This window comes from Callospermophilus lateralis, unplaced genomic scaffold (assembly GCF_048772815.1).
Source record: "Callospermophilus lateralis isolate mCalLat2 unplaced genomic scaffold, mCalLat2.hap1 Scaffold_237, whole genome shotgun sequence".
NCBI classification, from domain to species: Eukaryota; Metazoa; Chordata; class Mammalia; order Rodentia; family Sciuridae; genus Callospermophilus; species Callospermophilus lateralis.
In genome coordinates this window covers 219,380-231,469 of record NW_027513245.1, presented here as the reverse complement: position 1 = coordinate 231,469, position 12,090 = coordinate 219,380, and the positions used below count along the sequence as shown (strand labels likewise).

Sequence of the window (12,090 nt, the reverse complement as noted above, 5' to 3'; positions counted from 1 at the left end):
TCAGGAATTCTAACTTAATAAATAGTGCATGCTAAGGAATGACCAGGATGTTGATGAGTGTATATTAATCAGCCTTCCTTAGGAATTAGTTGCAAGACTAAGGAAAGTGACATAAAATGGAAGGGGAATCCTGAATCAGGATCAATCTGAGTCATCAAGTAGAGTGTAAGTTATGTTCAAAAGAAAAGGGAAGCCAAACACCATGGCGCACACATGTAATCCCAGCAGCTTGAGAAGCTGAGGTGGGAGGATCCCAAGTTCAAAGCCAGCCTCAGCAAAAGTGAGGCTCTAAGTGACTCAGTGAGACCCTGTCTCTAAATAAAATACAAAATAGGGCTGGGGATATGGTTCAGTGGCCAAGATTCCCTGAGTTCAACCCCTGGTACCAAAAAAAAGGGAAAAGTAAGCAAATATCCATTTCCCTTGAAACTACCAAAACTCTTTCAAGATAGTTAAGCATCATGTATGAATTGGCTTCCACTCAAAAGGAGCAGGAGAAGAACATCATTCCTATCTGTTCCCACTGGGATCCAGTCTTTCAGTTGTTATTTAATTTTGATGGGGAAGTAGTTGAATCAAATTTCCCAGACATGAATCCGGTTGAATTGGTTGAAATACACACCTGGAATTTCTGAATTTTAGCACAGTATTGATTTCCTCTGCACTGTGAGCTCCATGCAATTAGCAGTCCTATGTATCTCATGCACCACCGATTCACTTGCCCATAGACAAATGACTGACAGGTTGTAACATTTAATGTGTGTCTGTTCACAAGGGTTTGATCCCACTAGGCAAGTCATGCTTCAGGGTTTTGTTTTGTTTTTCCTACTCATATACATGTTGTGGCTTCCTGCTGGTTGTTTCCTGCCTCTGCTGTTGCTTCTGGACTCCATAGCTTTCCATCCATCAGGGCTTTTCTGAGTCTTCTCCAGAAGATGTGGCACCCCAGGACGCTGTCCTCCCATTCCAGGTAAGTGTTCCTGCTGAGTAGGCGGTACAACTCCACCTGTTGCCGGAGCAGGGACTTCTCCACCTTCTGCAGGATGATGAAAATGATGCCAGCATGGCTGCTCAGGAACTGCCAGGTCTGAGCAATCTCATATTCAAAGATACACCAGCGGCTCTGGATGAAGTGCTGAGAGACCACCACTATGACCTTCCGGCTTTTATGGAAACCTTCCTGGATGATGTTGGCTGCAATAGCCACACCAGGAATAAAGTCTCTGTAGTGGAGGCAGAGCTGAAAGGGGGGTACCCCTTCTTCTAAATTCTTTACCAATTCATTCCTCACCCAATCCTCATCCTGGCTTGAGTAGATCACAAAAGCATCATAGGTGCTTTCGCCTCTGCCATACTTTTTGCAACCAGCAAAAAGCATCAAGTGAAAATAGAACTTGTAGACCAGAAACACTATCACAGATACCACCAGCACACTCAATACAGACACGCTGATAATGGCCTTCTTTATTTGACAGGTGTCATTCTTAAAACTCAGCGCAGGCATGCCCTGTAGATCTGAAGGAGTTGCACACACCAGTTTTTCAACCTCCACCAAGGATCTCCTCTGGTCCTTTATCCACTGCAGGAAATGCTGGTGTTCACAAGTACAAGCAAGTACGTTCTGAGTAAGATTTATGGTTAGATTACTTGGAAAATGCTGTAGTTCTTGCCCTCTGGAAGATTTTATGCTATTAAAACTGCAGTCCAGAACCTCGAGGGAGTAGAGAGGTTTATAAGCAAGTTCATCCAACAAAAACAGGTTGTTGTGACTCATATTTAGGAACTTAAGTTCAGGGAGAGTGTCAAAGGCTTTCTCAGACACCCGTTCCAGTTGACATTTGGAAAGATCCAGGTAAGTCAAGTTTCTCATGATTGTGAAGATATCTGGAAGGAGGTTGTCCTCAAAAGAATTGCCGGCCATTTTTAAGATCTGGAGACTGACCAAGCCATTGAAGATGCCATGGAAGGCCACCTGGATTTTAGTGTAAGAAATATCAAGGTAGTGGAGTTTGCTGAGCGACAAGAATACCGAAAACTCGTTGATCTTTTTCAAAGTGGAATACTGAAAATGCAGATATTCTAGTTGTTCTAAACCCATGAAGTTTACAGTCATTGTAATAACCCCATTGAAGCTCAGATCTAAGTACTTCAGACTGGTTGTTCCAAAGTGATAATGAGAACAGCAACTCTTAAAGCTCATGTTGTTTCTACTGAGATCTAGATGCTCAAGTCTTGGCGCTTCAAGTTCTCCAAAATTGTCTAAATCTTTGTTGGCAATGCAAGTAAATCTTTTGAGAGATGGGAGCACTATCTTAGGAAATTGTTTAAATTGACACTTTACCAGTTCTAAAGATTGCCAGTTGAAGCCTGTAGAAATTTCTTCTACCCTATTCAAAATCAGGCTTACCAGAGACATTGCAGAAACATTTGCCAAACAACTCAGTAAGTCAGTAACATCTCTTGCCAAATTATCTATATATGCTAACCGGAATTCCTCAATGGTCAAATTGCATAGTTCTTCCAGGACAGATTTATCAACCATTTCCACATTTCTTTCATTTTTAAATTCTCCCAGAACCAAGCGATGAACTTCTAAACCAGCCAGACCTTGAATACATGTTTTCATTACATTTTTACTATGAAAATTGCTTCTCAAAATCAGTTCATGGAGCCTAATTTTTTTAAAGGCACCGGGTTGGATGAAATCTATTGGGTTCAGAGACAGGTCTAAAGAGAGATTGAGTAAGGGCATTTTGTGTAGAGCCTCCAAGTCCATATTGAAAATATTTTGAATCTTGTTACTGGAGAGGTCCAAGTGCTTCAGGTTTGGCAGGTTAGAAAAATATTCAGGTAACTTGAAGGAATGAATAAGATTGTGAGCCACATTAAGCTTCTCCAAGTTTGTGAGATGTTCAATAGGGAAATTTCCTAGAGAGGCCAATTTTGTCTCCACAGCCACCAGTGTCCTTAAACTTGATAGTCCATGAAAGGCTCCTGCACCTAAATTCTGGATAGGATTTCCTGTCAATATCAAGGTAGAAAGGTTGTATAAGCCCTCAGATGCATCATCTTCAATAGTCTGAATTTCACACCTACACAGGGAAAAGAGACAGTTTATGTAATATTTCTGCTGAATTCAAATTAAAAATAGAATAACAATCTCAGTCACCCAGTGCTTCCTCCAGATGTGATGGACATCGTATGATTTGGCAGAGGCACAGGCATGAAGCAGGGCCCATCACGATGGTACAAGCACCCAAGAAGGTCCACAGATTCAGTATTTTCACATTGACTACAATTGTGAGCCCTTATTATTACTCTAAGCACACATGCTGAGAAGAGACAGCAAATCCTTCAGAAGAAAATCAATGAAAGATCAATAATTGAGGCACATGAAGATGGTGCACTTGTTAGAGTATGTCATAATCACCTTAGATCAGGTTTGGCCATTTCTTGCTGCACATGATTGTAATTATACATTTGATTGGTAGAGAGGATAGGAGTAGTTTTTAGTTGTTAGTCATGATAAATGAATGGTGAATGTCAATTTCAAAATTATAAATAATCACACCCAAGTGTCATGGTATCTTTAATGTTTATGAAAAGTTCTGCACATATGACAGCAAGATATTTGAAAGTTTCCATCATCCCAGGTGAATATTAATAACAGGAGTTTGGGGTGGTTTTGTGGAAGGAAAGGAGAACCCACATCAAGGAACTGACCTAGACTAGAGGAATCAAAGCAGGCTTTTCTAAGAATATGTAAACTGAAATTTGACTGCTGAATAAGAGTTAATAGGAAAAAATATGGTGATGTGCTCAGCAGATTCAAAAATCCCAAGATTTGATACATAGAAGGTCTATGAAAAATAGTCTGTAGCTGCAATGCAGAGAAGGTAAAGTAAAATGGAGTTGTGAAGAAAGGGGGGTTTCCAGATAAGGCAGGAGCTTATGAGTCAGGTAAAACATTTTGAATTTCATCCTGAAAGAGATGGAAGCCATGCTACCTAGAATCTTCATCCAGATATCCCAGAGCCAGAGCTTCCGTGCAGCCCCAAACCAGAAAGCATGTGAGCCACCCCTGCTAGCCATGTAGGTGTCTGCCAGTCACAGCTAATAGGCAAGTCCTCTCCTGAGTTACATTTACAGTGTCCCCACCTGCCCTATGCCCTCAGGTGGTTCGTAAGTCATAAAAACATTTTAGTCCCAACTTTTGTTATTTACTGGTAAATGCATAGAGAGTGGTCAAAAGAACCAGGAAGAGAAGTCAAGACAGTGGAATTTTGGTGCCCCTGTTGCCCTCCTTGACTGCAGGAGCTTGAGAACTAATCGCACTTCTAATTGAGGCATCTAAACTTGATTATTTCCCATGTTTCTTCTTGCAGTTGTATGATTTCGTGATTCATAGTCTTATGTATATGGTGATGTATATATCAGGCAAGAGTGAAAGGTCCCTATCTCACTCCACATGGCTCACTGCTTTGCACAGGTAATGTTTAGAGGGAAAGAACACTTGGAAGGAAGTGATGTGAACCTGAATTTCTGTTATGTTGAAACAAGCCATGTGAATGCAAGTAAGTCACATAAACCCTTCAAACCTCAGTTCCCTCATCTATAAAAGAAGGAAATACATGTATATTTTGTTAGAAGATAATTTGATTTACTAGATGTAAGCATTGTATAAACAAGCAATGACACCTGTTTTCTATTGTCTGTCCTTCTGTCCATTCAGAATTTCCAAAAGGCTGACCAGAGAGGAAGCTGGCCCCTTTCTAAGCACATGTCTAAGTCTTCTGAGGAAAGTTCCTTGGGTGTGTGTTGGATCAAAGATGAATCACATGGGACATTTTTTGATGAAAAACTACTTCTTGTTTTCAAAAAAAGGAGGAGCTTGGTAGGTCTACTTCCAAACAAAATTCTCATTTGGAAAACCAAAAGGTAGTATCTAATGAGATGATGTGATGATGATATCTTATACTTTAAAAATACACTATAAGGCTTTAAAACAGCATGCTGATACTCATTACTACAGGTAGCCCTGAAGGGTAAGCTTCAGCATTTCCATTTAATGAACATGAAAGCTGAAAGTCAGAATGATGAAGTGACATGCCTCAGGTCACATGGTTGTATATGTGGAGGATGACATGACCCAGGTCTTCCTACACCCATGAGGGCTCTACTCTCTATGCCACTGTCTTTAAAATACTCCATTCCTCCTCTGTCTGGCTCTCCCAATGCCTAAGTGAGAGGATAAAACCACAACGAGTTTCTCTCTTTTCTATGGAAGTATCTTCCTGGAAGGGGATTTCTCATTTCATGACCTCAGTCTTTCTCAGGAACTTAGATAATAATTTAAACATAAAATTTTTGTTTTTATACAGATCATAGAGAATATAGTACTTTATCAATTTCAAATTGTGAATGAGTTCCCTGATGATGAGAACGCTTCCAAAAACCAATTACCTGGTATAAAAAAAAAAAAAAAAAAAGAATAACAACTTCACTTTTCCCCCCAAAATGGTATACTTTTGTGCTTCAGAGAAGGAAATCTTGGTCACCATTTCTCCATTTACAGAAAATGTTTTTGTTTGTCCTTCACATCTTTCTCCTGAGTTACTTGTTTCTTGCTAATCCCCCACCCTGCACCCTACTTTCAATATCTCTGAAATTATCTGAATCCCATTCGGTTCATAAAATGTCTCTTGACTGCCCACCACAGAGAAGCCCCTGTTCTGAGCAACTCCATTTGCTACCCATATTTGCATTTAATTTATTACCTGTTGTCATAGTTCATTATCCTTATCTCAGTTTCAAAATCAAAAAGAGTCAGAATTAGAATTTATTCAATGTCTATTAAACACTCAGCAACTTGACTAGAACATCAACAGATTCGTTCTTTTAAGAGGGATGTGCTCTATTTACTAATGGGCTGTATGTTATATATCGACCAACAGTTGTTTCCTAGCAGGAGGTAGGACATAGGAGGGTAGGTCAAAATAAAAGTGCCGATGAAAGAGTTTGAGTTATTTTCTCTCCTGACTTAGAAAAAAAAATATGAAGGTAGAACTAACTGTCCTTCTCCTACATTCATATATAAATACATGACCAGTGAAACTCCACATCATGCAAGAATAGGATCATAATTAGAATGAGTTATACTCCATGTATGTATAATGTGTCAAAATACACTCTACTCCCCTGTGTATATCTTAAAAGAATATATAAAACAACAACAAGGTGGAAAAATGGTTTCATAAAAGTGCCCATTTCACAGATGAGGAAACAGAGACCTGGAAAATGGAGGTGGCTTGTCCAAGCTTCCACAGTGAAACACCTGTTGAAAGAATGAATAAGTGAATAAAGGCAAGACTTCACCAACCAGGCTTCCTGGTTCAAGACTGAAGTGATCACCTCAACTTCAACAGTATGGAATATCTTATTCATTACCTGGATAAATCCAGCACCTCCAGTTCTGGGAAACTGGAGAAGCTGTGACTTTCTATGCTCTTCAAGGGGTTGAAACTCAGGTCCAGATTCTTGACTGAGGAAGGGATGCTGTTGGGGGTTTTGGAGAGATTCAGCTCCATGCATTGGTACGTAACATTAGGCTCCACCTGCAAGATCACACATTAGATGCAGTGTCTTACTAAATGCACTCCAAACTGCCCTATCCTACAAGCAGAAGATTCAGACAGATTTCTTCTATTCATCTATCCATTCATTCACTCACACTCATTCATTTATCCACTCGTTTCATACTTATGTCTTCCTCTAGGTCATGAAGAGTTCCTCCTATGTACTCAGTGTTCTAGCCTCTTTTTCAACAGTGACAGCTTTAAGTGAGAAGCAGTGTAATCAGTGGACAAGGGCTCTGAGGTCCAAAAGCTCTAGGTTTCATACCACTCTACCATGTGATTTGAGGTGAGGTTTTTTAAAAAAATGGTAAATCTCACTTATCATATTTAAAATTCAGGTATTAAAATACCTTGTATCATTCTAACTATGACCTCCATTGTGTACAGCTGTAAGGATACTGCCAATCAAGATGTCTAGATGAAGCCAGGCTTGATAGTGCATGCCTATAATCCCAGTGGCTCAGGAAGCTGAGGCAGGAGGATCCAAGTTCAAAGCCAACCTCAGCAAAAGCCAGGCACTAAGCAATTCAGTGAGACCCTGTCTCTAAATAAAATGCAAAATAGGGCTGATAATGTGGTTCAGTGAGTTTAATCCCCTGTACCACAAAAAAAAAAAAAGATGTGCAGAGATGCTCTATCACCAGGTTTTTGACAATGGTATTCTCTCCGTTGGTTCTTTGATAGTTAGCAAAATGATGCAGAAATAAGGGGGGGGGATGAGTCTATTAAATAAGGTCAGGTGCTTTTTCCAATTTTGATTCTTGAGCTGGTTTCTATTCTACTTTTCCACATTCTTGTAAGTCTTATTCTCTAACCACCCATCTAATTTCAGAATTCTCTGATTTTCTCCAGCAAAATTCTCTGCTTAAGCCAGCCAGCTCTGGTGTTCTGTTTTTAAAACCAGTAGAATCTGTTCAAAGGATTAAATAAGATAAAGTATTTAGAGAGCTTTTCTAAAAGCCTACTACAATGTAATTGATCAATAAACATTAGCATTAATTATTATTAGTTATCATTATTCCTTTACTGTAAGTCACCATTCTCCTTATATGTTATATACTTGAACTCGATCATCTAAGCAAACTTTTAAAGATGAAAAAAACAGAAATTGAAACAGATGAAATGATGTGTGTACAGTGACAGAATTTATACAAGCAGAGCCTCACTTCATTCATGTCTGCTTAAATTTTTTATGCACTTTGATATATATATGTATACATATACACATATGTATATATATATGAATATAATTTCTCATTTTTCTGAGTGTATATTTATAGAGTCATATTGGTCATGCAGTCACATATATATATAAAGTAAAAATGTCTGTTTCATTCTATTATCATTCCTATCCCCACATCCTCTTCCCTCCCCTCCCTTCATTTTCCTGTACCTAATCTAAGGTAACTCTGTTCTTCTCTAGTGTGACCCCTGATTGTGAATTAGCATCTGCAAATTAGAGAAAACATTTAGCCTTTGTTTTTTTGTGATTGGTTTGTTTTATTAGCATAATATTCTGTAACTCCTTGCATTTACCGGCAAATGCCATAATTTTGTTCTTCTTTAAAGCTGAGTAATATTTCATTGGTAAAATATATATATATATATATATATATATATATATATATATATATATATATATATATATTTATATATATCTCACATTTTCTTTATCCATTCATCTATTGAAGGACACCTAGTTTGTTTCCAGAGTTTAGATATTGTGAATTGAGCTGCTATAAACATTGATGTGGCTGCATCACTGTACGATGCTGATTTTAAGTTTTTTTAGGTATAAACTGAGGAATGGGATAGCTGGATCAAATGGTGGTTCCAATCCGAGTTGTCTGAGGACTCTCCACACTGCTTTCCATAGTGGTTGTACCAATTTGCAGTCACACCAGCAATGTATGACTGGACCTTTTTTTTACCATATCCTTGCCCATATCTACAGTTTCCTGTATCCTTAATGATTGCCATTCTGACTGGAGTAAGATGAAATCTTAGTCTAGTTTTGATTTGCATTTCTCTAATGATGATGAACACTTTTTCATATGTCTGCCTAAATTTTACCCAGCACAAGAGCCTTGAAGATACCCTCTACCAGAGAACTAGGCTAGGAATTCTCCCCTCACCCTTTTTTATTTTGCTTCCAGTTTGCAACATCAGTGAATATCATCTTTCCTGTGCAACTGTTCACTAAATGTTGTTCATTTTCTGTGCTAGACTGTAAGCTTTGATGGTTTTGCTTGCTCCTTGGTCTCCAGATCTCAGAATGGCGTCTGGCAAATGATTGAAGCTCCATACGGATTTGTTGAAAAAGAAAATGGAAAATATTGAATGAAGGTTGGCTTAACAACCAAAGGACAGGCATTTTCTGCTGAGAACTGCGGGCAATGCAGAGACAAACATAGCATAGTTCTAGACTTTAATGAACTCACAGTGTAGAGGAACTGTTGAGACAGGAGTAAAATTAACACTGTCTCCAGAGCCATGAAAAAGGCTCTGAAATATGTGCTCTGGTTCAGAGAAAGTGAGATCAATTCTGGACCCAGAGAAGTCTTTCTAGAATGGATCTTGAAAAATTAGGAAGGTTTGGATATGTGAAAGGACAAGAAGGACATTTCATAAGGACAGAACAGGTTGAGCAAGGAAGGGTGGAGATTAGCTGACAAGGGGCAGGCATGGTGAGGCCTAGACCATAAAGAAGCCATGGCTGGATCAGGAGGACTTGAAACTTTGTTCTGTAGCAATTCTTTCAACCGTTTAACACATATAAACTGAGGAGCTACTGTGTGCTAGGCACTGGCAGTAAATAAAATAAATAAATAAAATCAGTAGTGATTCTACCTTCTAACCAATTCCATTCCAAAGAGAAAGACAAAGAGCAAATTAACAGAAAATATATACTGATGCGCTCTAGAAAAAGAAAAATAGGGCAGTGTAAAATGGAGTAAAGACAAAGAGGAAATGTGGACATCTCCATGGGGCCATCAGGAAAGATCATGCTGAGGAGGAAGTACTTAAGCTGAAGCCTGAATGAATTAATGAATCAAGAAGTGACAGAGATACAGTTCCAATATGGCAGCCCTGGGGAATGGGAAATGTGGACAGTATAAATTGCAATGTGTGGTAAATGTGAGATGTGTATTAAATTTCAAAGTTATTGTACTAAAGAAGGAATGTAAGATAGTCTTTTAATAGTTAAGTCTATGGTACATTTTGAAGAGATATTTTGAATATGTTAGGTTAAATTAAAATATCATCAAACTGAAATTTACTATTTTTTTTTTTTTTTGCTTTTTTCATTGGCTTCTAGAAAATTTTAAAACCCATATATGACTTGCATGATTTTGCCATTGGACAGCACGGATCTCAGGGAAAATGATTCCAGGAGACAAAAGAATACAAAGGTTTGGAGGTAAGAAACTGCCCTAATAGCAATGGATGGTTATTGAAGAGTTTTGAGGAGAGTAATTTGTCATATCCAATCCTCCAGAACAACAGTAATAATAAACCACAAACAAAAGTGTGCAGAATGGATGAAAGAAAGGAGCATAAGAAATCAGGAGACTATTCACCACCCAAGAGTAGAGGCCAAGGGAGAGGAGGACTGGCATTAAGTTTTCACTGGGACATGAGAAGGGAGAGTCAGGCTTTAGGGGCTGCCAGAATATGGTACATAGGGTGGTTGGGCTTTTATCCCAGGGGGACCCTAATTGTAGGCTCCATCCTCATTAACCTAACATCAGGAGGTACACCAGAGGACCATACTGGGTGAACAGTGGGCAGGAAATTGAGACAAGGGAGGACATGAGATAGCAAGTTAGTCTTTGTTGCATATTAAAGTAAACCACTTTTCCCACTTTCTCAAACTTAGGGCTCCACCTGGATACACTGCTCCTCTTCTGACCCAGCCTCACCCTAAATCATTCTCTTGGTTTTCAGTTTAGCTGAGAGCTTCTAAATCCTCAATGTAGTCCTTACAGGGGAAAAGGGGGATGAATAGAGATTACTCACCAATTGGTAGGGATTTCATGAAGAAAGAAATCATTGCAATAGCTGACAGATTACATCATTCCCTCTTTTTCTCTCTTTATTTCTTCATATGCCTCCCCACCCTCACACACACTCTCTTTCATTTTTTCCATTCTCTGGAATGAACTGTATGCAAAAATCTGAAACCCACTTAAAAGAATTCTTTCTCTTAAGAAGAAAAGAAAAAAAAAACACAAACAAAAACACTTTCCTCCTGAGATTGAAAAGGACAGAACAACTGCTTGAAGCTGAGTGTGCAAACCAGCAGCAGAAAGGCAGGAGACCAAAGCAGCCCCCAAACTCTTAATGAAGTATTACTACAAGTTGAGTCTCAAGAGAGTTTAGTAACTTCTTCAAGGTCACACAGCCAGGAGGTCACAAAACGTTGAGTTTCAGGCAGTCTTACTAACCTAAAGTTCCTATAGTACTCAAAAGTCCTAAATGGGACAAGACACCATTGGTAGCCTGTTCGTGCCCTGCTAACCAGGAGTCACTTGGTCCCTGTAGCTTTTCAAGTCTTTAGTTAATTTAACAGTGTTTTGCTAAATAAACCAACCAGAACACACAGCAGGACGTTCCAGGCAGGAAACCAGTTTTTAGTAGCAAAGGAAAGATACCAGAAGATGAGCTGACCCCAACCACGTACCTCCACGCAGGGCTCCCAGCTCTCGGGTCTCAGGCAGGAGAGAAAGGCCATGCCTGGGATCAGAGTCCCAGCCAGGCTCCGGGGAGGTATCATCCTGGCATTTTCTGAGACCAGCAGTGGCCCTGTGAAAACATGATGAGCTATCACTGCAGGACACACAGGGCAGAGTCTCCGTGGCACTGGCGTCTTCTCTTCCTGGTCGGTGCCCCGAGGCTACTGCTGTGTTTAAAGCGGTAATGGGTGAGAGGAAGTGAGAGTGGCAACCTTAGCATTCTGGGCTTCAGTTTTTCCTAGTACTTAGCTCCCCTGCCCCAAGGAAGGGAAGTTAGAAGCAAATGAAGAAGCCTTGCAGACCTGAGGCTACAGGAACAGCAAGAGGAAGCTGGCTCTTATCCCAGAAAGTCATCTGACCTCCAGACTTGGTGAACTTAGGAAAATAAACAGACATTGTTCAAATACTTGGCATAACTACCTAGTATTGCAGGGGTTTTCCAGTTTTGTTTTAGTCGTGGAAACTTCCTGCTCATACTAGCAATCTACCACGTAGTTAAGTCGGTTGAACTACAGAAATTAATTTTCTTATACTTCTGGAGGCTAAAAAGCCAAGATCAAGACATCAGCAGGTACGTCTGTGATCTCCTCTTCCTTAAAAGACACCACTGGTACTGTTGCTTAATAATAATAACAAATGCTCATATTGATGAAAGTTACAAAATAAAGTGGTGTGATGATAGTTAAATGACACTAACAAACAAGCCTTCATTTTTCTGG

General features: G+C 39.4%; 1 protein-coding gene across 1 annotated transcript; it reads right to left on the bottom strand.

Moving 5' to 3' along the window:
• Positions 1–771: 771 nt before the first annotated feature.
• LOC143640418 (toll-like receptor 4) lies at positions 772–11,546 on the bottom strand. The gene is made up of 3 exons (XM_077108243.1): positions 11,320–11,546; positions 6,448–6,614; positions 772–3,092 (listed from the first exon to the last, which is right to left on the bottom strand). Exons 1-3 carry the CDS (start codon positions 11,410–11,412, stop codon positions 830–832), a joined length of 2,523 nt encoding a protein of 840 aa, XP_076964358.1. The 5' UTR covers positions 11,413–11,546; the 3' UTR covers positions 772–829.
• Between the last annotated feature and the right edge of the window lie 544 nt (positions 11,547–12,090).

Coding starts and splice junctions, on each gene's coding strand:
- LOC143640418 (XM_077108243.1), bottom strand. CDS start 11,412: ATGATACCTCCCCGGAGCCTGGCTGGGACTCTGATCCCAGGCATGGCC. Junction 6,615..11,319: donor GCTGGGAGCCCTGCGTGGAG/GTACGTGGTTGG, acceptor GTGATCTTGCAG/GTGGAGCCTAATGTTACGTA. Junction 3,093..6,447: donor GAGGTGCTGGATTTATCCAG/GTAATGAATAAG, acceptor TTCCCTGTGTAG/GTGTGAAATTCAGACTATTG.